Raw genomic sequence first — 27280 nt, forward strand, 5'->3', positions numbered from 1 at the left:
TCACTGTTGTGGCCTCTCCCTTTGCGGAGCACAGGCTCCGGACGCGCTGGCTCAGCGGCCATGGCTCACGGGCCCAGCCGCTCCGCGGCATGTGGGATCTTCCCGGACCGGGGCACGAACCCGTGTCCCCTGCATCGGCAGGCAGACTCTCAACCACTGCGCCACCAGGGAAGCCCTACACTATGTATTTTTTGTGTGTAAGACTTATTTCATCTAGGACTTCACATTTCAGATTCATTCATGTCATTATACGTGTCAGTAATGTGTTCTTTCTTTATTAGCAAATGGTATTTCCTTATAGGAATATGCCACACTTTGTTAATTTATTCTTCATTTGGTGGACACCTGGGCTATTTTCATTCTTCGACTGTTACTGGTAAAGCATTATGAACCGTCTTGTCCAAGTCTGTTTTGAGGGCATTGCTGGGTCAGAGGGTAGGTATATGGTTTTCCAGAGCAGTCAGATCGTTTTGCGCTCCCACCTGCGATGAATGATGGTTCCAGGAAAGGGCATTTTTACCGTAATGATTTTCTCTGTCATGTCACTAAGATTTTATGTTAGCAGTATTCATCAGTATCAAAAAGTCAACAAATATAGGGAACTTTTAATATATTATAAGTTAGAACAGCATTACCCAACCTTTTTATGGTTGTGATTTTGCTACATATATCCTGGGTATTGTCCACTTAAATTTTTTTGTTGGCTTAACATTATCCATCTATATCTCTTTTCCAACCACTTTCTTATTTGACTACTTTTATACATCCACGTGCTAGTCTCTTTTGTTCTGTGTTAATGGTTGTCTCATTACTAACACTATCCCCATTTTTTAGCGTCCAGTTTTATGTTCAGAATCTAAATTTTAATTATAGATTATATGTAACACATATATATAGAGTATGTGTGTGTATATATACTATACTGTATACTATTTTTAAATGAGATCTTGGGCTTTGATCCATGCCAGAAAACATAGGACTACTTCATTCCTTTCTTTTAAAAATATCCTTAGTGGTTTTAAAAGTCAGTCTTTTTCTTTTCATGATAAACTTATAAAAAATGCACACATTATAGAAATACATAAGATAAAATGTGAAAGGCCCTAAGATTGCACTAAAATACACAAGATATCACTGTGCTTATTCCTCCATCTTCTTTCTGTACAGAGTACTGACACTGTCATTGTTGAGTTTTACAAAAGCCAGATCACAGTATAAGTGCCACTCTGCAGCCCTCCCTGCACCCGCTGTACTCACTCTCCTTTTCACTTTGTAATATGTTTTGGCAGCTTTCCATGTCAGGAGTTACAGGTCTGCATCATCCTCTTTATAACCTCTATAATGATTTACCATCATTTATTTAACCGTTTCCCTATCTGTGGACATTTAATTTGCTTTCAATTTTTGGCCATCAGTAAATAATGCTGCGGTGAACATTCTTCATGTCTTCGGTACACTTATGGGTGTGTTTCTGTAGAATAAATTTGTATAAGTTGAAATACAGATATAAGGTGTATGAGTATCACATGTTTTACAGATATTGCCAGATTGTCCTCCAAAGAATTTCTAATAATTTATACTTATCACCAAAGTATGAGAGAACTTTTTTTGAACATCAACCTCAATATAGATACTAACCAGTTTTTCATCTTTGCCATTTGATAGACAAAAACTAATTTTTTTGAATTTTTTTTGAATTTTTGAATTTTATTTTTTATACAGCAAGTTCTTATTATTTATCTATTTTATAAATACTGACAAAAACTAATTTTTAAAAAATCTACTTTGTTAGATTATTTGTGAAGTTGATTACACAGGTGTATACATTTTCCGTGTCTTGCTTGTTTATATCCTTTGTTCATTTTTCCCTTGGGATGTTGGAGAGGGCTTTTTTTTTTTAATATCTTTATTGGCGTATAATTGCTTTACAGTGTTGTGTTAGTTTCTGCTGTACAACAAAGTGAATCAGCTATATGTATTCATATATCCCCACATCCCCTCCCTCTTGAGCCTCCCTCCCACCCTCTCTATCCCAGGCCTCTAGATTGTCACAAAGCGTCAAGCTGATCTCCCTGTGCTATGCAACAGCTTCCCACTAGCCGTCCATTTTAGGAGAGCCTGCTTTTAAATTCTTTTTGTTTGATATGCTTATAATGAATCTTACTTACCTCTAAACAGAAAGTATACTCAACATATCTGCAGGATATTGATAATGAAAAGTATGTCCTTTAGGTTTTACATCACATTAACTGTTTTTATAGGAACATACAAACCTCGAGTTCGATGTTATGACACCTATCAATTATCCTTGAAGTTTGAAAGGTGTTTAGATTCAGAAGGTAAGTAAGAGGTTATATTTGAAATCACAAAAATAGTTTTTATTTTTGGCTGCTTTTCTGCTTTTTAAAATGGGCATGGGTTGTGCATTAGTTTTCTGTGCTGTGTGACAAATTGCAATAAACGCGGCAGCTTAAAAAAGATTCATTTATTAGCTCATAGCTCTGTAGGTAAAGTCCGTCCAGGCTTTTCTGTGTTCTGTGCTCAGGGCTGACCTCAAGGTGTCAGCCAAGTGGGACTCTTCCAGAGGCCCTGGGCAAGACCCCTTTTCAAACTTACAGGATGTTGGCAGAATGCAGTTTGTTTTGGTTGTAGGGCTAGGGACCCCTCTGCTGCTGGCTGTCAGCCTGGGGGCATGCTCAGCTTCTAGAGACCCCTGCATTCCTCCTCACTGGGTCCCTTCCTCCTTCAAGCCAGCAGCAGCTCATTGGATCCTTCTCGTGCTCTGAATCTCTCTGACTACCCCTTCCGCCGCCAGCTGTAGAAAACTCTGCTTTGAAAGGGCTCGTGTGATTATAAATCTTTCCTTTGCCATAGAACGTGATGTAGTCACAAGGGCGGTGTCTCCTCACGTTGATAGCGTCCACCCACACTCTCCAGAGGAGGGGGCTGCCCTGGGGGGAAGGTCAGCGGGGTCATTCTTAGAATTCTGCCTGGCACAGGGCGCAGGTTGAAATGGGAGAGTTCAGGTATTTTTGTCAGGTGGCCCCATGTTTGAGATTGAGGGAAAAGAAGTTAATGGGATATGTATTCTCTTAACTTGTTTCACTGTCTTCTTTTTAAAAAACAGTACAAACTCCATGTGCTGCTAATAATAACTGTTTTCATTCTTTATTTTCATTTAGCAGGTATACTATGAATGAGTAAAAAGTTACTGTTACCTTTTTTAAAGCAAAAAGTTTTGAGTTTTTAATGTTTGTTGTTTTACTTTGAACATCTCAGAAAAACTGTGACAAAATTTAGAAGTCATTATGTTTTGTAAATTTATTATTTAATTTGCTTCAGTTCTGAAGAAAATCTAGCTGATCTGTATAAAGAAACTATAAAGCTTTTAATTTTCCATTTGGTGTTTTGGGGGGGCAATATAGCATGGAAACTTTGTTCTTGTGTTTTGTAGGTGCAAAAAGGGAAGAAAAACCCAGTATTTGTATATAGTATTTGTGTTGAGTTAGAATCTTTGCATCAAATTTGTATTTTTATTAAAAAAGTGGACTGATAATTGTATGTTTCCTATTTCTTATTTTTCAGTTGTCACCTTTGAAACTTTGTCTGATGACTATTCAAAGGTATGCTTTGTAGCGTTGGTTTATCCTGCCTGTCCTCAGGAAATGAATGAGAGGGATTTGTTTTTATGATAAGTGTTTTTAATGATGTCTCCATTGTTAAATTTAAAATGGCTGTATAGTAAAATAAAACCTATTGTTTTCTATTAATACATACTTAGTTTGTCACATGTATGTGACAACTGGGATAGAGATAGCCTTTGGCCAGTCTAATATCGAAAATTTCAAGTTTGCCATAGCATGTATGAATGAAACCTTATCTATATTTTTAAGAATTGGTAGCAGTCATCTTTTTAGACCATCCTGTGTTCTAGATGTGTGATTTTCATTATTGCATTTATTATTTTCGTTTTCTTATTCATATGTGAGAAGTACAGCAGCAGTGTTGTATGTTTAATTTTCTTAACCCTGCAAATAAGTGGTTGTGCATATACTGAAACAGCTCAAGACACAGCTAATATATTTACGTTTCCTTTTCTTTCATTTTTGGTGCCATTAGTGCATCTTTCAACTCTTGTGGTAATTTTCAACAGTTACAAGATTGTCAGTAAAAGTGCCTTATTCAATTTAAAATGAAAAACTTTTAGAGATGTCATCATGAAGGAAAATTGAATTTTCAGAGCTGACATGCTTTCTGTGTTGTCTTCAGTTCTGGAAACTATGGGGTACAGTTTATCCTTTTGCCTGTGGTAGCTGTTTATCATACGTTTTGGAACTTGTAATTTTATAGTATATTTTCTCTAGATCTTGATAAATTTGCTTTTCAATACCATCTGCAGATTTTTAAGATACCTTTGTAATACATTAAAGTTAAATTTATACAAGGAGCCTATCAAACTCCATGTGATAATAGTGAGATTACTAAAATGTGTTCTTAAGTAAAATAGGAAATGACTCACTGAGGTTACTGAGCAGTGCTCTACATTACAAAGTGCTGGCGCCAGGTAGATGAAGGGCATTCGTATTGAGTCTTTCAGTTAGAAGGTAAAGTTTGCCAAAAACCTATCTAAGATGCAGGAAGGCATTAAGTAACTAATGGAGAGGTTTGATTCTCAAACGCATTTCTTAACCATCATGGCGAGTTGTGTTTATACACATGCGTTTACAGAGAGCAAGGAGGAGGATGAGAGAGATGAGAGATTTTCTTGCTTTGCCGGTTTCAGTGATGATGACGAAATAAATACTTTAACCTAAGCAAACTAATTTTCTTGTTTTATTTTCAGATTGTCTTCCTGCATAACGATAGATACATTGAATTTCATTCCCAATCAGGTTTCTACTACAAAACCAGAATACCAAAGTTCGGGAGAGATTTTTCTTACCATTATCCATCCTGTGACTTGTACTTTGTTGGCGCGAGGTATTGGGGTCTAATCACCCTTTGTTTTCTCCTTTCCACCTCCCCAAGCAACTTCTGTTCTTAAAATTGAGGAGAGGGATTAAAAGAAGGATAAGACATTATCCCTGCCTTATGGTTGCTCAAAGAGTGTAGTTCCAAAGTGACTGGCTCATTTAGGAATTACATCCTTGACTTCTATTAGCGTGGTGTTCTAAATCTAGAGAGACATGGGTGACCCAATAGTGTAGCAGTGGTGTGGAGTCAGTATCTTAGCCCCATTGCATGCATTTTAAAACTTTTATTCTTAAATGCTACCTTCTTTATGATTATAAAAATAAGTCATATCCATTTTAGAAAATTGGGGAAATATAAAAAAGAATAAAGAAGAAAAAAAATCACCCATAATTATGCCACTCAAAGGAAACCCTTATTAGTATTTTATTGTTATTTCATTGTAGTCTTATATACGTACACTTATAGATACATTTTGGATCTTGTAATCTCCGTGTTATTTGTAAATAATATCCTACTTAATGACTTCATAATATTTCCTTGGCACATGGGTCGTTTAAATCACTTTTATGCATGAACAAACTTACAAGTAAGGTGGTTATCTTTTAGGGTTAGAATGCATTTTTGTATCAGTTTTACAAAGGGAAGTGATGCTTTATGACAGATCCGTGTTTCTAAAAATTATATTTACTTGAAGAAACGTTCATTGTAGTTTCCTGGATTTTTCACTTTATTCATTGTTTGACAGCTCTGAAGTTTATAGATTGAACTTGGAACAAGGACGGTTCCTGAATCCTCTACAGACTGATGCTGCGTGAGTGTTTTGTTATAAGAATCCTGCTGTATTTATTTTGGCCAGGAGATGAAGCCAGACGCCCACTTTGTTGTCAAATGACACGTGTTGCCTGTAAGCAGAGCTCTGGGCAACTTAGGTAAAAGAGTAACATTAAATTTTTTCCCACACAAAAAATTCACTAGAAGACCTGGTGTTGTTGTAAAATATAAAAAAAAATTTTTTAATATATGTGAAGAGTTTTTAACTCACTCCAGAAATTCAGTTACTGTTTTTTGCTGTGTTCTTTAAATTTTCATTTGTGATTTAGTTTTGTGATATTTTCTTTTATAGAGAAATTTTGAAATAACTTGGAGTACTATTTTTTAATTTTACTTTTTTATGCTTTTGCTGGCAGACATTTAAGATTTTTTCACGTTTTCTTTTCATCATATGTTATGGTCTGTACTTTTGTTTTATTCATAGAGAAATCCTTTAGGAATGAATCTGTCTTAATAGTATTAATACTGAGTAATAGTAACAACAGTAGTGAAAGCACTTACTATGTGCCAAGCATTATTCAGGATTTTATATATATTCACTCATTTGAAACTTATAACAGATTTTTACAGTACAGGTACTATTGTTATCTCCATTTTACAGCTAGGGCAGCTGAGACTCAGAGAGGGTAAGTAGCTTGTTTAAGTTCACACAGCTAGTATAGGGTGGAAGCTGGATTACTTCTCACCTATGTATATAATTAGCTTGTTGGATTTTCCTTATTGCTTTGAAGGGGATTTTTAAAGGTTGGAAGAATAGGTAGTGATAAAAACCAGGTAAACTCTGGGTTTCTTTCCACATTGATTTGAAATACTCTTATTTTCTTTAAAAAGAAATTATAGTAATGTCATGATGCATCCTTGAATAATAAAAGGTTATATGCTCTTTAGTTGCAGAATTTCCTGTTTATAATAACAACTTTTATTTATTGTCTTGTAAACTCTAGACGCTGTGTTGAACATGTAGTTTTTTCATTTACTCCTCACAACAACCATATGAGATTGGTGAATACCATTTTTCAGAAAAAGAAAACGAGCCTAGATCAGTGTACTCAACAAGCTGGTCAAGTCTCCGGATTGGCGTAGTGATAGCCTGCGTTCTTTTTGCTTTGGGAGAAAATATATTGGGAAATGTGTTCTCGCGATGGTGGAATAGTGTTTTTGAAGAAAGCCCTTCCTTGTCTCGTCCCCTGGCAGATAAGAGTGTCACCCTGGGGTCTGAAACTGCGGGGACTGTGTACAATGCACTGGCCCCTTTGATGCCTCGGTGCTTCGCATACGCAGATGAGCGAGAGAATCTGCTGCCACCTCATGCACAGCATTGCGTTTACTGTTTGTTTAGAAAGTTTATTGAGTGTCTGTCGTCCCCGCCCCCTGCAAAAGTAGATGCTAAAACTCTCTCCCTTATGGCTTTACTATTTTAGGGAGAATAATGTTTGTGACGTAAATTCAGTGCATGGCTTATTTGCCGCAGGAACAATAGAGGTAAGCGTACGTTGACTTTATTTTTTAGAACATTTGCTCTATATTTGATAACGAATGGAGTTTTATTTAAAGACAGCGTTGCTTGGTTCCTAAGAGCAGGGTGCTAATGAAGCCACAGCCCACTGGTTTGCTTTTCGTATGGACCGTGGGTCACGTTCCACAGAGATACAGCTGTGCCGTTGCTGCAAACTGTGCCCCTTGTGCATTGATGTGGTCTGCGAGGGCCATCATCGTCGAGGGTGAGACCTGAAGTCGCTGCTGGATTGCCAGCTCCAGTATGATTGCCACCCTTGTTCTTAACAGGAGGCAGTCCCAGCTCTGTGCTGCTTGATAGTTTTATGACTGACTTTCCCTGAGGCTTGTTTTTCTCATCAGTGAAATGGAGATGATAATACTTACCTTGGCAACTGTATAGAGGTGCTGTGCTGGTGAGAATCACATGAAAGAACCTATTTGAAAACATTATAAACTGGAAAGGTATATGGGGTTTTGATTTGGACATCCTCTATAGTAGCATTCAATAAATGCACAACATTTTCATTTTAAACTACAGCACCTTTCAATCAGTGTCCTTCATGCTTACCAGAAGTTTTTCTAGATTTGCATTTTTTAATTACAATATTGTTAAATACTCCTAATAAAAAAAAGGTAAAAATGTCAAAAACGTATTATTAAAAAAGTACCCTTCTGTGCCTTCCAGTTACCAAAATCCTCGTACACCCGAGGTAACTCTAATGGCTTGCAGTATTCTCCTTTCTTTTTTGTTTTTCTGTGTATGTGCAGGTATGCATATGTGTTAGTAATATGGTTTTAAAATTTTTTCACAAAATTGAAATTATACCATGGTTCTTCATTTGCTTTTTTTTTTTTAATGTAATGGTATATAATGTACGTCTTTATACATTGGTACTTGTAATTACTTATAAAGCTAAACTAATTTTTTTTTAATTAATTAATTTTTGGCTGCGTTGGGTCTTTGTTGCTGCGCGTGGGTTTTCTCTAGTTGCGGCGAGCTGGGGCTACTTATCGTTGCGGTGTGCGGGCTTCTCATTTCAGTGGCTTCTCTTGTTGTGAAGCACGGGCTCTAGGCACACGGGCTTCAGTAGTTGTGGGTCACGGGCTCTAGAGCGCAGGCTCAGTAGTTGTGGTGCACGGGCTTGGTTGCTGCGTGGCATGTGGGATATTCCCAGACCCGGGCTCCAACCCGAGTCTCCTGCATTGGCAGGTAGATTCTTAACCACTGCGCCACCAGGGAAACCCCTAAAGTAATTTTTTTAAACTGATGGATAGGATTCCATTGTTTGAATGTACTGTAGTTTATTAAACCAGTCCATCTGGAGGAAATTTAGGTTTCTTTACTAAAATTATTTTTATGTTAAAAGATTAAAATTTGAAATGGAACACATGAGGTTGATTTAATGGAAACGTATAAAACTATGTTGACAGTGTTATAATACTGTTAAGCCTGAGTCAGACCAGTGAAGCAGTATCTTGCTAATTACTTTCCTTGAGATTACCAAGGGGAAGTTTTAAAATAATTTTCTTGAAAAAATTGTTTATTTGAATAGAGTCCTTACAGAGTAAGTTAGGCTAGAAATCAGGAAGCGTGCTCTGTAAGAGAAGTTTTGTATTAGAGCAAGCTACTCTTTCACCAGCTTTTTTTTTTTTTTTTGCGGTACGCGGGCCTCTCACTGTTGTGGACTCTCCCGTTGCGGAACACAGGCTCTGGACGCACAGGCTCAGCGGCCATGGCTCACAGGCCTAGGCGCTCCGCTGCATGTGGGATCTTCCCGGACCAGGTCCCCTGCATCAGCAGGCGGACTCTCAACCACTGCGCCACCAGGGAAGCCCTCACTAGCTGTTTTAAGACTAGCCCTGAGACTTGTTGAAGGGGCAGCAGAACCCCCCAGACCAAAGGCTGGGTCCCTGAAATTCCTTGGGTACCTTGATTACTGGGGGCTTGAAATTTGATATGCATAGTTAGGCCAGACTTTAATATTCATTTTACATTCATTTTTTTAAAAATAAATTTCTTTCTTTCTTTATTTTTGGCTGCATTGGGTCTTTGTTGCTGCACGCGGGCTTTCTCTAGCTGCAACGAGCAGGGGCTACTCTTCATTGTGGCGAGCAGGCTTCTTATTGCAGTGGCTTCTCTTTGTTGCAGAGCACAGACTCTAGGAGCTTGGGCTTCAGTAGTTGTGGCATGTGGGTTCAGTAGTTGTGGCTCACGGGCTCTAGAGTGCAGGCTCAGGAGTTGTGGCACAGAGGCTTAGTTGCTCCATGGCATGTGGGATCTTCCCAGACCAGGGCCCAAACTCGTGTCCCCTGCATTGGCAGGTGGATTCTTAATCACTGCGCCACCAGGGAAGTACTAATTTTTATATTATATGTTGGATTTTGATTTCTTCTGTGATAGTTATTATAGTACATATATTAAACATTTATCATTGATACAATAATATTTACAAATTTATATTTTCCCAGTTACACCAAAATGTCTTTCATAACTCCTCTCCCCGCTACCATACCAACCAAATCAAGGTCCATTCAAGGATCACACTTTGCACTTGTTTTTCTTAACCATCCTTCTTTTCTTCTTTTAAATTATAAAAGAAATGCAGCTAATGATAAAACATATAACAGTACTAAAAAGGGGATAGGTAAAAAGTTTGAAAAAGTTAAATTCTTTTTTTTTAAACATCTTTATTGGAGTATAATTGCTACGCAGTTTCATTAGGTACCATTTGTTTATTTTTGTTTTTATTTCCATTTCTCTAGGAGGTGGGTCAGAAAGGATCTTGCTGTGATTTATGTCATAGAGTGTTCTGCCTATGTTTTTCTCTAAGAGTTTGATAGTTTCTGGCCTTACATTTAGGTCTTTAATCCATTTTGAGCTTATTTTTGTGTATGGTGTTAGGGAGTGATGTAATCTCATACTTTTACATGTACCTGTCCAGTTTTCCCAGCACCACTTATTGAAGAGGACTCCTTTCTCCACTGTACATTCCTGCCTCCTTTATCAAAGATAAGGTGACCATATGTGCGTGGGTTTATCTCTGGGCTTTCTATCCTGTTTCATTGATCTATCTTTCTGTTTTTGTGCCAGTACCATACTGTCTTGATTACTGTAGCTTTGTAGTATAGTCTGAAGTCAGGGAGCCTGATACCTCTAGCTCCGTTTTTCGTTCTCAAGATTGCTTTGGCTATTCTGGGTCTTTTGTGTTTCCATACAAATTGTGAAATTTTTTGTTCTAGTTCTGTGAAAAATGCCAGTGGTAGTTTGATAGGGATTGCATTGAAACTGTAGATTGCTTTGGGTAGTAGAGTCGTTTTCACAATGTTGATTCTTCCAATCCAAGAACATGGTATATCTCTCTGTCTATTTGTATCATGAGACTTTTTTTTTTTTTTTGGTATTTGTCTAAAAATATTCTAGTATTTAAAATGACTGTGTTTTATCTGTTTAGGGCCGAGTGGAGTGCTGGGACCCGAGGACGCGTGGCAGGGTTGGCCTGTTAGACTGCGCCTTAAGTAGCGTCACAGCTGATTCTGAGTAAGTGGGAGTGAAGTCGCAGTTTAAATACTCATCAGCTTCTGATTTAAACAAACGTATCAACACTAAATTAAAATCAGTTGCTAAAGGATGACACTCTTAAAACACGTTTATCTGAGGTTGTGGTTTTTGATTGTTTTATGTAGAAATCCTTTCCTGTGAAAGGTCACTAAGTGGGGAAGCCAGATGGAATTCCTTGTTTATATAGTTGCCCTGGAATTTTGTGAAAACAAATACACTGCAGGAATTTGTATTTCCCATTCTGTAGGATATGGTGGTGGAACCAAGAGTCCACCACTCCATTAAACAAACAAAAATATGTGCTTTGAATTCTAAGGTAGAGGGAAGCAATGTTTTTGATATTTTCTTGTTCCTATTTGGCCATTCCTACCCTTAAAATAATTGGAAAAGTAAATCACAGTTGGGGGATGAAAACCTCTAAAGCTTGAATTAAGTAATACCTATAAGCCCCCTGTCCTTTGCCCACTCACAAGAGTACTTCTGTTACACTGCTTGGTACATATGTTTTCAGACTTTTTTTTTTTTTTTTGGCCTTGACGCATGGCTTGCGGGATCTTACTGCACCAACCAGGGATCGAACCCGGGCTCCCGGCAGTGAAAGTTGCGAGTCCTAACCACTGGACCTTCAGGGAATTCCCTTCAGACATTTTTCTGTGCTCATATTAACACATGCAGATTATCACTGTCTTTGTCAGATCCTTGACATGGGATTAGTTGCTGTAATCAGCTCGGGAATGCCCTTTCTCTGGGGTCTTGTTATTCATGGAAATGTCATTTTACTTTGTCTTTTCAGTTGATCAGACATTTATCTACAGTCATGTCACATAGGAGGTGGAGTGTTAGATGGGTGGGCTAAGAGACACTAACTCTAAATTTATTGTAGAATTTTGTGTGATTTGCATTTTTCTGGGGGAGAGAAGAAGAAATATAGTTCTTTCTTCGGAAAAAATCAGCTTTGTAAAAAAGCATTCTTGACCTAGAAATAAAAGCTAAGAATCACTGAATGGAAAGATGTCTGGTTCTAATGTATACATTTTTCCCTGTGTCATAAGTAAAGAAAAAATTTTTTCCATCTTTTAATTATGACATTGAAAGTGAGTATAGGAAATTTTTTTCCTGAGTATTGTTACTGAGTTTTATTAAAGTAATGCCAATGAATAGCTTCATTAGCCATGGTACGGAGTATAGTGTATTAAACAATCTAAAAATGGAAAACTCATTCTACATTTGATTTTTCATTTTGTTTTGGAATTACTTAGACATTTTTATTGTGAAATGTGAAAAGCTCATAAAACAATGTGCAGATTACTGAGTTATGAGTCTCTACATTTGTTAATAGAATAAAGCAATGGAAAATGCTTACTAGTATTCATCAAGTAGGTATGAAAGAAAATGAATCAGAAACTTGTTTATTTTTAGCAAGTAGAAAATCAGGTTTAAGTGAAAGATATTTACTCACTGTATAGGAAGCAAAGAGGTTAATCTTCTCTTACCCTTAAGCATTAACTTGTGTTTGAATTAGAATCAAGAGACTTGTGTACAAACTCTGTCATTAATGGTTTCATCTTGAAAAGTCATTTAAGAAAACAGGCCAGCAGGAGTTATTTGCAGTATGTCTTAAGGTTATTTCTACTTTAATGACTACAGTAGAAGTACCATTATACAAAATTTAAGGAAGGGATGTTAAAAAATAATCTTAACTGTGGTCTCTAGAAACATGGGAGTAGTTTTTCTTTTTTTGATAGAATATTGATTCACAGACATTTTTGGTGGCCTCTTTTGTCCTTAGGGGTGAGGCATTTTTCAGCTGTCATGACGGAGGTTATTTTATTTATTAAAATTTTTTTTTTAATTTTGTAAAGATGATTTGTACTTAATGTAAAAAGATACTAAGCAGTTTCAAAAATGCACAGAAGAAAGTAAAAATGACTTCTGCATATATACAGGTAGGTCTAATTTAAGTAACAGACCACTCTTGGTTCGTGAAGGATGCTTATAGTTTTTCACTAGTACACATCTATTTACAGTTTTATGATTATTTCCTTGGAAAATATCAAGAGCTTGAACAGCATACATGTTCTTAAGGCTTTTGGTACCCATCGCTAAATTGCCTGACAGAAAAGGTAACATCAATTTAAAGGTCTACCTACGTGTACAGAGTGCACCTTCTCCCACCTTCCATAGCCCAAGGTGTTAATCCCATTATAATAATACTAAGATGTCAGAAAGAGCCTGGGATAACAAATCAAAATACAGCTTGGTAGAAATAATAGCTTACAGTACTTTCTATTTGCCAGGTAGCATTCTAAGTTCTCTACATATATTAACTTATTTAATAAAACAACAACCGTCTTTGATGCAGGTACTGTTTCGTATTTATTTTACAGATGAGGAAGTGTTGACCAATAGCCTACGTAAGCCTTTAAGAATTATGTGGCAGAAGCATATTTATTTCTAGGGAAAGATGTTCCAAGTATGCTGTTAAGTGGAAAAGCAAATCATACAGTTCCCTGTGGAGTTTCATCACATTTTCATAAGAAAAACAGTGAACTTATGTGTCCAGTCACAGGGACGAAATCTGGATATGTTACAAAGTGTTAAAAGTAGCTCTGCCTGCTGATTGAGCTTCAGGTGATTTTTTTTTTTTTTTTTTTTTTGCGGTACGCGGGCCTCTCACTGCTGTGGCCTCTCCCGTTGCGGAGCACAGGCTCCGGATGCGCAGGCTCAGCGGCCATGGCTCACGGGCCCAGCCGCTCCGCGGCATGTCGGATCTTCCCAGACCGGGGCACGAACCCGCGTCCCCTGCATCGGCAGGCGGACTCTCAACCACTGCGCCACCAGGGAAGCCCCAGGTGATTTTATTTATTAATTTTTTTATGCTTAGCTTTATTTTTTTCCTACACAAACATTATAAGCCGTCACCTCTGTTATTTGACATAGGTAGAGTTCTGGAAGGTGGAGCCAATACAGTCAGAGAAAGAAATACGTGTTAAATTTTGGCTAGCGGAGGATAGGCTTTTGTTCTTTGCAGATGATGTGATTGTCTGCCTAAGAAACCCAGTAGAACTAACTGAAAAACTATAAACACTAATAAGAGAGTTAAGTAAATTGGTTACAAAATAAATGTACAAAATCAGTGGCGTTGATGTTTATCAGCAATATCCAGTTAGAAAGATACAATGAAAAGCAGTTCTCATTTATAACAAAATAATTTACAACAAAAAAATTGCAAAGTACTGAGGGATAAGCTTAATAAGTGACTATCTGAAGAAAGTGACAAAATTTTATTAAGAAACAAAAAAGTTTGAATAGGGCTTCCCTGGTGGCACAGTGGTTAAGAATCCGCCTGCCAATGCAGGGGGTACGGGTTCAAGCCCTGTTCCAGGAAGATCCCACATGCAGCCGAGCAGCTCAGCCCGTGCACCACAACTACTGAGCCTGTGCTGTGGAGCCTGCGAGCCACAACTTCTGAGCCCGTGAGCCACAAGTACTGAAGCCCGCACGCCTAGAACCCGTGCTCCACAACAAGAGAAGCCACTGCAGTGAGAAGCCTGCGCACTGCAATGAAGAGTAGCCCCAGCTAGCCGCAACTAGAGAAAGCCCGCGTGCAACAACGAAGACCCAACACAGCCAAAAATAAATAAATAAAATAAATTTTAAAAAAATACAAAAAAAAAAAAGAGTTTGAATAAATGAGGAAAAATAATGTCACCGCACTGAGAAATGATTCCAGAGTTCATTTTGAAGAGTAGATGACTGAAAGTGATACAGACGAGAGACCTCCAGGTTCCCGTGGATGCTTCAGTGTAGTTGCAGGCTGAGGCTTTAGGTGGCATAAGAGACCTGAGGATGCCAAGAGTCAGCAGCCTGGACTGAAGGTACTGGTCCAAGGTTGTGGAGACAATAGGTATTGAAATCAGGACTGTGGCCTGCTTCTGACTCATCTTCTAGGACCCTTTCCCCCTCAGAGCGTTATTCTTGGTTACTGAGTGAGAAGCATACTCCAGATTCAGAGCCATAAACATCCATCATTTTGTTACCTTTACAGGTTCTGGGTCCCCGTTTGGGGACTAGTCTTTATTTTACCTTGACATCACTAACTTTAAAAATGAAAATGGGGGGGGCTTCCCTGGTGGCGCAGTGGTTGAGAGTCTGCCTGCCGATGCAGCGGACGCGGGTTCGTGCCCCAGTCCGGGAAGATCCCACATGCCGCAGAGCGTCTGGGCCCGTGAGCCATGGCCGCTGAGCCTGCGCGTCCGGAGCCTGTGCTCCGCAACGGGAGAGGCCACAACAGTGGGAGGCCCGTGTACTGCAAAAACAAACAAAAAAGTGGGTATACCCATGCCCGAATATAAAACTGTTTTCTCTTAAGCAAAAAAGGGCATGTTTCTGTAAATACCTTAATCAAAATGAAAGATATTGTCATACTGATCTTTTTCAATTGGTTTTATGTTTTCAGAAACTCTGTTTGCTTGTAGCTACTTTGAAAATATTTCTTACAGTTTTTAAAGAACATAATCTACAGATTTTTAAAGTACATTTATAAGTAAAGGTTATTTTTCATTTTGATTAAGAAAGTTTGGTTACAATTACCTTTGAAACAGAAGACTAAGAAATGTGATTGTCCCCATTAGAATTGAAATGAAGATTAATAATGAATTTGTTATTTGGAAGGAGATTTGGCCATATATGCACGAAATACAAATGTTTTGCCTTTCAGGATAAACAGTTTACCAACGATCTCTGCTTTGAAATTTAATGGTGCCTTGACCATGGCAGTTGGAACATCCACAGGGCAGGTAAATATGTTCAAGTGGAAACTTCACACTTCATTTACTACTTCAGGGGCGTGTATGTATCGTGGGAAACATCCACATGTCTGTTCACTGTGGGAACAGAAAATGAAGCATTGTTGTTTTGGCCAGAGTGGAGAGGGTACTCAGAATGCTGTGTTCCTTTAGTACCTTGAGAAATTCCGGTTCTGGCCTGAATGGCTGGTGTGAGAGGCTCTCGAGCTGAAGCTGCAGCGGGGTATGCCTCAGGTGTCCTGACTGTGGTTTAGAGCAGCCTTTTCTAGAGAGTGTGGAGTGGAGTTCCGTGGTCACACAGGTTTGGAATGCTCCAGATTTCTACTCTGTGAGGTTTATAGTGCATTTAAATATCTATTGAAAGCTCGGAGAATTCCTGCAGACAAAAAATGTGTTGAGTAAGTATTTCCAGAATGTATTAGCCCAAGGAACCTTTTTTTTCACCCGGCACTATCACCCACATGCAGTGCTGTGCGTGGTCAGTGGGACATACCTCAGCAAACGCTAGTCTGAGGAGTACAAATGAAATAGCTTCAGGGATTTAATTTCATCTTTTCTCTCTTTCCTTCAAGGCAGAGCCCACACACTTGTAAGTCTGTTCTGACCTCAGCACAGGTGTGAGCCCTGCTTCCAGTAGAGTTACTGCCTCTGTCATCTGTCAGCTGGGACTGAGATCCAGCTTCACCAGGCCCCTTGCCTATCAAGACAGGGCTCAGAAGAGACCCCCCCCTCCCCCCGAAAGTCATAACTCTGCAACTGCCATCTGTCTTGAATCTACCAGGACTGTCTTCATTATGCTTCTTGTTCTTGTTTCTGTCAGCCGCTGTGACAGTGCCTGGTACCCAGTAGGTCCTCAGTGTATATATTTGTTGAATTCATAAATGACACAAATTCTTGTGGACTTCCCTTTTGATTCCTTCCTTAATATAGCTAAGTAGTTCTCAATCTTAGTGTGCCTAAAAACTGCTCTCAGGGTTGAATTCATAAAACCATATACTGGAAGGGTAATTTAAGAGATTTTTCTGGAGTATTTTTTGCTGGCTGACTTTAGAATCTTTGTACCCTGAGTGAGGGGTGTTCACTGTGTTGATAAAAAAGGTAATGAAGCAAATGGCAGCCGTTTTTCTAAGTTTTAAAAGTTTCAAGATAAAATATTTAGTTCGTTTAAACAGAAATAACTTTTTTTCTTTTTAGGTTTTATTGTATGATCTTCGGTCTGATAAGCCATTGCTAGTTAAGGATCACCAATATGGGCTGCCCATTAAATCAGTTCATTTCCAGGATTCTTTAGATTTGATTTTGTCTGCTGACTCTCGAATTATCAAAATGTGGAATAAGAACTCAGTACGTATTTTTTGTTGTTAACATTACTTACTATTTGCCTATTTTCCATGTAATGTTTCTTTTCTTTCTGTTGCCTTTTTTGAGCATTGTGGGTTCTCGAGAAAGAAATATCAATACTAAGCATCCGTTTGGGTGCTTCATTGGAAGTCGGTTACTTCGGGATAGATAATATTCATATTCAAAGTAGCCAAGATTGTTTTCTTCCTGTTAAGAAGTTTTCCTCATTTGCTAGAACAGGCATGCATTTTTACATGTTCAGTTAGGTAGAGAGTAAATCATTGTTTAAAAAAAAGATTGATCCATGAGAAACTCCCTAGATTTTGAGGCTGTCTTACAACCCTTGGAAGGTTTTTATGAGCTACTACTAATCTTTCCATATCAGTATTATTATACATCTCAATTTCATACCCTTTCCGCATGTCAAACAATTGGATTTTAGATATGATACCTTTACAATAATTTCTTATAGTGTTTTTCTTAAAAACAATATTTTCGTGAGAATATTTGATGTTCCCTGCTCTTCTGAGTGTCATTTAAAAGGTAACAAAACCCTGTGTTGCTGGTTTTATTCTGGTTTCTGTTTTTGCTTTTTCATTTTAAAACCTAAGTATTTTGAGAGAGTAGTAAAAGATTAGTTCATCAACTGGGAAAAAATTCATTCAGTGTAGCAGTTGCTTTTAAGAGTCTTTGCGTTTATTGATTTCAAACAGCATCTTTAGTCAAAAAGTGTTACTTCAAAAAAAAAAAATCATTTTTGAGGTGAAGTGGGTGGAGGCCCCAGCAGCCTCAGCATTAGTTACCGGAGGGCAAGCGTCGGTCTCTCCTGTGAGGGCTGCCCGCGTTTAGGGCAGAGGTGCCACCAGCAGCTCCGTCATGGTTCAGCTACTGAGCAGAATCCCTGCCTGCTTGGACCATTACTTTTGTTTTTTCATTTTCATTTTGTCAACTCTCAAAGTATTGACCTTACTTAGCTCCCTTTCTTTTTTTCTCTGGATGTGCTGTGGAGGTTCAGAGTTATCCTTGGGGTGTGTCCCGTCTCTCCAGCCCTGTTACCTTTGCAGCTCCTGAGACTCTGTTAGGGAGAAGAGGAAGGGCTTCCGGCTTTTCTCAATTCCTGGAAGAATTACCCTGACGATTGCCCGGGAACCAACTATGCTGCTTTGAGTTAGAGGGTTTTGAGGGCTTTCTTAGGAAGATACATGGTGTCTTAGGCTGGAATTTTCTCTGCTCTTTTCTGATAATCCAAACTAGTTTACTTTGAAACAGTATTTCTTTTTAATACTACAAATGCAAACATTTTATTTTTGAAAGGTCATAGCATACTGGGAAAGTAGAAGTTTCCCTTGACCTGGCTTCCATCCTACCTAATGGTAAACTTACCAATTTGGACGCATCCTCCCAGGCCCTCTAACTGCTGCATAGTTTTCCCCAACATGGATTTCTATGAACTGTGGCCCCTTTTCTTTTTTGTTCCATGCTATTATTCCCATTTCACCTTCCTTTTTCCTTCCGTTTTTCCGTTTTTTTGTTTCAGGGGGCACTTGAGACGAAAGGGAGGTAGCCGTGCGAGTCCCATTGTCTGTCTTCAGTTAGAACCTGGCTGCTGTTTTTCACTGGGTGCAAAATTAGTTTTTTAACTGCTGCCCCCACTTTGCCGTGGAGCCTCTAATAATGGGTTAATAAATGCAAGAGCTGGCAGACATTTTCAACAGCAGTTCTTGAAATCATGTTGTAGTTGCTACAGTAAGTTTTATTTTGGTGTTGTTGCAGTGACTAAATACGTCCTCTTGACCAACACCCAAATTACTTGGTTCTGCTTGACTTGCTTTCCTTGTTTATCTATCTCGTCACCTTTTTCCACTCCCATCTACTTACTTTCTGTCTTTTTTCTTTTACTTCTTTTAATTTTTAAAACTATAGTATATTTCCTCCCACGTTAAAAAAAAATTTACCCTTTGCTATGTAATAGCTAACACTTTATGTATTTATAGGATTTTTTTTTGTGAGTTATTTTATATTCATCATCTTACTCGATGCCCCTCAAGTCCTCGTGACGCAGGTATGGCAGATACCATCCTCATTCTGCCTTGTTGACCGTCTCTTCATCTTTGGTTTCTTTGAGGACAGGTTTACCTAGGGTGTGTTTTCCAGGTTATGAGAATTTTTTAAAGTTGATGTACAACTTTATTTTAGACTTTACCCTTACCTGTTTAGACGTTATCTTTAAAAGTTTATACTCATTTTCCCAAGAAAGTCACCTCTCCCCCCGAGCCTCAGTTTCTTCCTCTCTAAAATGAGAGGATTTGATAAATTGATAAAACAGATTCTCTAAGATCGTTTTGAACTTAAATTCTGTGATTTCAGTTAGGTGATTTTATTTTTTCACATCAGCAGGGTGTAGTGGAGTTATGTCTCCAGGTTATTTTCTGTGTATCACATTGCCAAAAGTTGTCTTCCTTTAACTATTTTAATAATTCCTTTTTGCTTACTCTTTTAGGGAAAAATATTTACTTCCTTGGAGCCAGAACATGACATTAATGATGTTTGCCTCTATCCTAACTCAGGTATGCAGTATGTAGCAACGGGGCATTCTGCGAGATGAATCTAGGTTATGCTTTATAGGGTTTTAAACTCATTTTATTTCTTAAGACAGGGTTTGGCTTGGTTGGGACAATTCTTGGATATTGTATTTACTTGAAAAATTAAGAGCAGGAAGTGGCGTGGATGATGGAGAAGGTGACCCTCTCAGTGACTTAGGCCTCAGCCAGCCTAGCTATTAGTAGAAACTGGTAGCAGTCCATAGGTCGGTGGCAGGTGAGGTGCTATGTAGTGTGCGCTTTAGCTGTTTTATGTGATTGGTAATCGTGTGTAGGGATTTGGAGGAGGCTGGAGCTCCCTGATGATGATACACAGGCTCATAAAGCCGTGGGTTTCGCATATCGTGTGTTGCAGGCTGTTCAGTAGATTACCTGGCAGATTTTAAGGTTTACCAATCCCTTCGAGGCAAATCTGTGAAGAGTTCTGGAAAATGAGAACACTTCCCACCTCAAGCAGGGTTGTATTCTGAGGGCGGACGTACACAGATAATTTTGATGGAGGGATACGAGGCAAAGCAGGAAGAGTTCTGTTATAGATGTACAGATGGCAGGGGAGAGAGAGAGAGAGAGAGAGATCAGCTGAAGCACATGCGGGAGATCTTTGAGCCTGGGGTGCTGGGTGGAGTTGGGAGGTGAGGTGATCGCCATGAGGGGACAGTGTAAGAAGGGCAGGAAGGATGGGCGGGGGCACAGCACGGTGCACGGGGGAGCTCTGGGAGGAATGGGGTGGGAAGCAGGTGGTGCCCGGCTGGTGCGGACCCAGGAGTGAGCTGCTGAGTGGCTGGGTGCTGTTTGTGGTCAGGACCTACTCAGACCCTGCTTCCAGAGGTGGTTCTGTCCACCAGGTAAAAGGTAGATCAGTTTTGAACTAAGATGAGTAGGAAGTGATACTCGGAGCCGAGATTGGGAGCACAGGAGAGAGAGCAAATTTGGAGAGAAAGATTATGTTTTCTTCTTTGAGCCTTTGAATATGAGGAGGCAGGGGGCAGTGGCAGCGTCTGGCAGAGGGTCTCCAGCCTGGCCACCCCTAGGATCGCCTGGGAGTGTCTTAGAAGTATGGCTTGCTTGGCCCCACACACATCAGGGGTACTGACTCGGCGTCTGGGGGAGAGCCCCGAAATGAGTTACTTTTCACATGCTTCCCAAGTGGCTGTGAAACCCCGTCCTGATCCACACCCTCACCCTGGGAGCCACGTCCCATGCACAGTGAATAGTGTGGTCTCGAGAAAAGCAGGTCTGCAGACGCCAAATTCTTTATTTTTTTAATTGATTAATTAGGTTATTTATTTATTTTTGGCTGCATTGGGTCTTTGTTGCTGCATGCGGGCTTTCTCTAGTTGCAGTGAGCGGAGGCTACTCTTCGTTACGGTGAGCGGGTTTCTCATTGCAGTGGCTTCTCTTGTTGCGGAGCACGGGCTCTAGGCACACGGGCTTCAGTAGTTGCGGCGCTTAGGCTCAGTAGTTGCAATGCACAAGCTCTAGGGTGCGTGGGCTTAGTTGCTCCGCGGCATGTGGGATCTTCCTGGACCAGGACTTGAACCCGTGTCCCCTGCATTGGCAGGCGGATTCTTAACCACTGCACCACCAGGGAGGTCCCAGGCTGTTGGATTCTGTATGGGTCTTTTCTAGTGTCGCTACACATAGCATTCCCTGTAAGCCATTTTGTTTTCTGTTAAGGTGTAAAGTTTAATCCAAACATTAGGAACTACTTTGCTGTGCCATTTGGTGGGAAGTACTTTACCTTGGTTCTTTGATTCCTGATTAACAGAGAGAAACCTTCTTGACTTCCTTATTATATTATAATAAATAGTGCATCAAAACTACATTTTATCTATGTGTCTGAAGCTTAAAACTTTCCCCCTTAAAAATGATGGCGAACTTTGTATAGACCTGAGCACTTCATGGTGGGAACTGCTCAGTCACTTTGCCAGTACAGACAGCCTAAGTGTTTTGCAGATGGGGAGGCTGGTCTTTCTGATACTTAAGGTGCCCCGTCTGGGAGGGTCAGGGACCACAGGCCACAAGCTGACTCCGAGGGTGCCTGGCTGCCAGTCTGGCTCTTCTGCCGTTCGCCGTGTTGTGAGCACCTCACCCATTTCAACCTGTAAAACGAGTAGAAAAGGGAGCTTTTCTTTTCCCCATGTGTTTACCTTTTTCATTGTGTTTATTTTTAGGAATGCTTCTTACTGCCAATGAAACCCCCAAGATGGGCATCTATTACATTCCGGTAAGTGATACAGAAAGGAGTTATGATAAAAATAGGACAAGAAAAGATACTGTATTTTTAAGCTGGCTGTGTTGAGGGACTTTGGGTCTGCATGTGGCTGTGTAAATTAGACACAGTGGCTCACTTGTCAATTCCCTGTGCTTCCTGGAACCGGTAAAATAATGCTTAACCATTGTTCGTGGGAAACTACTTAATATCCCATTAAAATAGTAGAAATTTGTCTTTATTCTACATTTGTTTTTTGTTTCAAAGCGTTCCAGAATCTTAAACTTTCAGCTCTTAGTGATCAGGAGATCTAATCCTCTAAAATAAAAGTCTGGTTCTCTTCCAGTCATCTCTTTGTAGTTTGTGTCTTTTAAAAATGAGTTTATAGGGCTTCCCTGGTGGCGCAGTGGTTGAGAGTCCGCCTGCCGATGCAGGGGACACGGGTTCATGCCCTGGCCCGGGAGGATCCCACATGCCGAGGAGAGGCTGGGCTCGTGAGCCATGGCCACTGAGCCTGCGCGTCCGGAGCCCGTGCTCCGCAGCGGGAGAGGCCACAACAGTGAGAGGCCCGCGTACCGCAAAAAAAAAAAAAAAAGAGTTTATATAAAAGAAACTATCTTAGATTGCCATGATCAGTGATGACATGCAGTTTGCAATCTTGTGCCATTTTTTCTTCCTTAAAGAATTCTTCTGTTACGTTTGCCAGAAGCTTCCCTACCTTTACCCAAACAGAAAAGTTTGGCATTAGATTACGGTTAGCAAACATCTCCTTTTCTGAGATTAGGGGAGGAGCGTGAGGGGTGTTGAAGATCAGATCTTTAGGGCAGTGAACTCTCTATAATCACTGTTAGCCTCCCATTATGAAGGTTCTTTATATTGAAGATGGGTTTTTGAAATATCTCAACCATGTGTGTATTTCAAAAAAAAAAAAAGTATTCTGTTGATGTTCACTTTCTGTGGTTTCAGGAACCTGATATGTTGTTGAAAGCACTTTGAGATGTTTCTTTTGATTGATAGTGAAATGAAGACTATTCAAACAGCAGCTTTTCCGTTTTCCTAAATTGTCATTTGTTCCTTTTCTCCCCGGAGTCTCACAGATACTGCTTCCATATTCCTGTTAGTTTATATATCTTTATCTTCATCTGATCAATAAGTGATTGTATCAACTGTGTGGCAGACACAGTGCTATAGGTTGGCAGTGTAGCAGTGTACAGGGTACTGCCCCTTCCTTCAAGGAGTTCATTATTAGGGAATAAAACAAGAAAGTAGACAATTTTCAGTCAGTGTGATGAATGCTGTAACAGAAGTAAGGAACCCATCATGGGGCTAGAAACTGGTGGGAAAAGTGGAGGATACTCGGAGAAACCTTCCCAGAGGAATTGATTTCCAGGGAGAGACCAGAAGGCTGGTTCTGTCTCCTGGATGAAGAGGGTGGGGTGCAGAATGGGAGAAGGGTCTTGGAAGTAAAGGGAACATTGTGTGCTAAGATCAGGGAGAAGATAACACACGTGGCCGAGCATGAGCGCTTGAGGATTGGCGGTAGCTCAGGCTGAAAAGGTTCTCCGCAGCCAGGCTCTGATGGTCTTGGAGGCCAGGTGTGACAGTGCAGGGCAGGCACTCCTGGAAAAGCTGTAAGCGGGAGAGTGCTGTGGTCAGATCTGCATTTTTGAAGGATTGTTTGGGCTGCCATCAGGAGAATGGATTAGGTAGGGTCCAGTCCGGAAGCAGCAAGAACAGGCTGTGGCGATCTCCAGGAGAGGTGCTGGTCCCTGTGTTACCTTGGCCAGGCGTCCCTTTTTAGTATTTGGAGCTTTGGGGGTCCTGGGGTAGTTTGAAAGAAGTCTGATCTGTTGGGCAGTGATTTCAGGGGCTTGTTATCCATGAATAGCCAGGTGGTGTGTCCGGAGGTGTCCACTGATGAAGACTTGTGTCGATCACGAGAAGAGCCTTCCCTCGGTCCGGTGTTAATAGTCTTCTCGCAGCGTCAGCCCCTCTTGCAACGTCAGGAGAGGCAGAATAAATCAGCTTGCCCCTCCCTTTACTTCTCCTGGCGGAGGTCTCTTTCGGTCTTCCTCTCAGGAGTGCTTACTGTGTTTTGATTGTCAGCAGCTGCCTATAAGGCGTCGATGTCTTGAATGGAAGGGCCCTTCCTCCCGTCAGAAGTGTGTAGAATCCGCCAGAATCTGAGATGGAGCGTGGAGGCCGCATGGGGGGTCTGCTCAGCTGGTCAGCAGTCGTGGGCTGAGAGCCCCTTGGTGTGGAGCCAGGGAGGGCAGTTCTGAGTACTTCTGCGGGAAGGCTGTGTTACCAGCTTGTGCTAAGATGGTGGCAGTGGGGGCAGAATTGGAAAGATTGTCAAGGTTGTAAGACAGGCTTGGTCATTGATTGGATGTGAGGAGGAAAGGAGAGGAAAGAACCAAAGATGACAGCTGCTTTCTGCTTGGTAAACATGCAGACGAGGAGGTCCCTCCCTGAATCCAGGAGGAGAAACGGGATGATAGACTCTTAGAACTGGAGGAGACCCTTATTCCCTTCTGCTTCTCTGGGTCTATTTCTCAGAGTGGGCTTTTTTGTTCCAAGTTCTGGGAACTTTAATTTGCACGTGTGAGGGGGGCTAGATGCTGGCCAGGTGGTGAGAAACTGCTTTCTTGACAAACGTTAGCTTATCTTACAAGGTCTTTTTAGTTTCAGCTCTGTAGCTCAGATTTAACTTGAGCGCTGTGGAAGAGAATCCAGAGGCTGCTCCCCGGTGACTGTGCATCGCGGACAGCGAGAGCAGAGTTGTTCTCGTGCAGCTAAGCACTGTGCTGCAGCTGGTACGTAAGTGGTCCTTCCTGACCTGCCTTTCTGCCCTGCTGCCTTGCACGGAGTGAGGTTTTCGAGTGCCGCGTGTCTTTACTTGGAACCTATTCTTTGTGACACTCCTTCAAAGCAGAGAGAGCCCAGGGGTCTGAAAGCCTGCCATCTTTCATAAGATTTTATCAAACTCACCAAGCTGATTTGGCACAAAGGTTTATTTGAGGCCTATAGGAACAGAGAAGTGTGTGTTTAATATATAATTCATGCCCAATATGGGAGGTTGGGACTGTGATTTGTATCAACATCTTATAAACCAGGTCCGAAAACTCTTTTTCCCTGCTTTGGGGCTGTGCTAAAAATGAAGACAGCTTAATGTTCTTTTATTTAGCTTATTAATTTTTGCCTTTCTACCTGATACCATCTTTCTTGAATACTTGAAGTCTTTTTAGATTAAATACAAATACTGATTTATATACCCTCTGCTACTTACATATCCCAATAACTAACTAGTCTTTTATGACCAAATGGATTTTCTCCAGCCCTTTCCCCATTTTCTCAGTACTCTCTTTTTTTCCCTCTTGGAGACCAGGATCTGTTATTTTGTCTGTTTGTTTTTTAAATTCCAGGGCCTAATTCAACGGCAGCTTTCAGGACTAATGCCAGAAGTAGTTTTTCAAGTTTGGTTTCCTCTGAAATGTAATTTAATCGTAGGTTAGTTCTTCATAATTAACACCTTTGGCAACTGTATAGACTCCAGAGGGAATCCAGGTCCTGTGGCACCCAGCCCCAAACCTGCCAGTGTGCTGCGTACTGTCTCTGTTGGAAATGCTCCTTGGGCTCCAAGCCCCCGTGGGTCAGTGAGCTCCAGAGACCACTCATGATGGGATAGTTGATGGCTTGCGTGTTTGATAATGTGTATGGATGCGTAAACTTGGGAAAAGAGAGTTATTATTTGTTTAGGAAGCTATTTGAATTAGAAGAATAAAAGTCAGTTGATTAAGGATCTATGGTTTGGTTTTTTTTTTTTTTCCTGAACATGTGAATTTAAGCCACTACAATGATTATATGCAATGTCACTGAACCCATCTTTCAGTATTGGCAGTTAGGTGTTTTATTTTAAAACATTTTCTTAGGGGAAAAAAATACTTGTTTTTATTTATTTATTTTTGGCTGTGTGGGGTCTTCGTTTCTGTGCGAGGGCTTTCTCTAGTTGTGGCGAGCGGAGGCCACTCTTCATCGCGGTGCGCGGGCCTCTCACTGTCGCGGCCTCTTTTGTTGTGGAGCATAGGCTCCAGACGCGCAGGCTCAGTAGCTGTGGCTCACGGGCCTAGTTGCTCTGTGGCATGTAGGATCTTCCCAGACCAGGGCTCGAACCCGTGTCCCCCGCATTAGCAGGCAGATTCTCAACCACTGCGCCACCAGGGAAGCCCAAAATACTTGTTTTTATTGAGATGTTTTTATTCTTTATAATGAATCAAAAAACTATATTAAATATTTTAACATTTACTATTTAATTTAAAATTATATTTTAAATTTGGAAAGTACTTTTGGAGCCAGAGTACCTGCAAATAGGGCAGAGTTAAGAGCATAAAGGGTTATCTTTAACTTGCACCAGTGCTTCTGTTTCTTTTAAGAAAATAGCACTTGAACTTATCCGGCATAATGCATGTTTACCTCCAGAACTCTGTCTTTGCAAAGAGAGATGACTACGTATTAAGAAGCATAAAATCTCAAGAACGCTTGCTTCACTTAGTTGTAACACACACGCACATATCCTCCCAAAGGCATGTAAAGCCACAGGAAGTGCAAAAACAATTAGTGAAGTTTAGTCAAATTTTGTGAAATGTAATAAAAGATTAGTGAATGTCTTTAAGTCTCTTCACTTCAGTGAGTTATCACTCACCAACGCAAAAGGTCTTCAAAAGAACCATGGCCTCCAGATACCATCGCTGGGTTCACTTGCTCCTGTTCAGAGCGGTTCAGTCTGATTTAGATCAGACACCCGTGCTTCAGCCCTCCAGGAGACAAGAGGTCAGTGAGTGCCGCCTGGTTTGGGGGTGGTCAGAGAGGTGCTTTTGAAATACATTTGTAGTGTTTGGCAGTCAGTTTTAGAGAAGTGCAATGAAAAATTTTGTAGTAGATATATGGATATTTGCATTTGGGCACATTTTGTTTTTGTTGCTCAGTAAAGAGTTAAAAATGCGTATCATAACCTTTTCACTGGTGTTTTTTTCTCTATGGGCTCTTGTGACTGAAACAAAGAAATTTAGATGTGAACAATTTTGACTGTTCTGTCTGTGGTGAATTGAACTTGTCAGCCTACTTCTAAACTCAGCCACAATATTAGATTGTCCATTATCAAGGTATTTCTGTGGCCTCCCTCAGAGATGCCCTCTTTTTTTCAAGGCCAGTATTTCAAATATTACTGCTTGGTATGTTTGGCATAATTTTCCAGAAGGCTTAAGAACATAGTTATATAGTGCTTTCTAACAATTATTCCTCACCTTCACCATAGATAACATATTTTTATCAGCTGTCCAAATTGTAAATATGTCATTTTAGCTTAACGTTAGATTTGACAGTGTCTTACAGATATTTTATGTCTCCTTTTTATATAGCTGTTATCTTCTCCATTTTAGTTTTAAAGTTTAGGGTTAGA

General features: G+C 40.2%; 1 protein-coding gene across 1 annotated transcript in view; it reads left to right on the plus strand.

Annotated features, from left to right (window-relative positions):
• The window catches only part of NOL10 (nucleolar protein 10), an 87459-nt gene that overhangs the window by 7586 nt on the left and 52593 nt on the right, over positions 1–27280 (plus strand). The window contains exons 4-13 of the mRNA XM_024737735.1: positions 2262–2339; positions 3586–3623; positions 4844–4980; positions 5720–5785; positions 7227–7287; positions 10755–10840; positions 15582–15660; positions 16864–17013; positions 19511–19577; positions 21785–21837. Coding sequence (XP_024593503.1) covers positions 2262–2339; positions 3586–3623; positions 4844–4980; positions 5720–5785; positions 7227–7287; positions 10755–10840; positions 15582–15660; positions 16864–17013; positions 19511–19577; positions 21785–21837 — 815 coding nt within the window. The remainder of the gene's footprint in view (positions 1–2261; positions 2340–3585; positions 3624–4843; positions 4981–5719; positions 5786–7226; positions 7288–10754; positions 10841–15581; positions 15661–16863; positions 17014–19510; positions 19578–21784; positions 21838–27280) is intronic.

The sequence above is a fragment of the Neophocaena asiaeorientalis genome, unplaced genomic scaffold, assembly GCF_003031525.2.
Source record: "Neophocaena asiaeorientalis asiaeorientalis breed wild unplaced genomic scaffold, Neophocaena_asiaeorientalis_V1.1 scaffold396, whole genome shotgun sequence".
Lineage (NCBI taxonomy): Eukaryota > Metazoa > Chordata > Mammalia > Artiodactyla > Phocoenidae > Neophocaena > Neophocaena asiaeorientalis.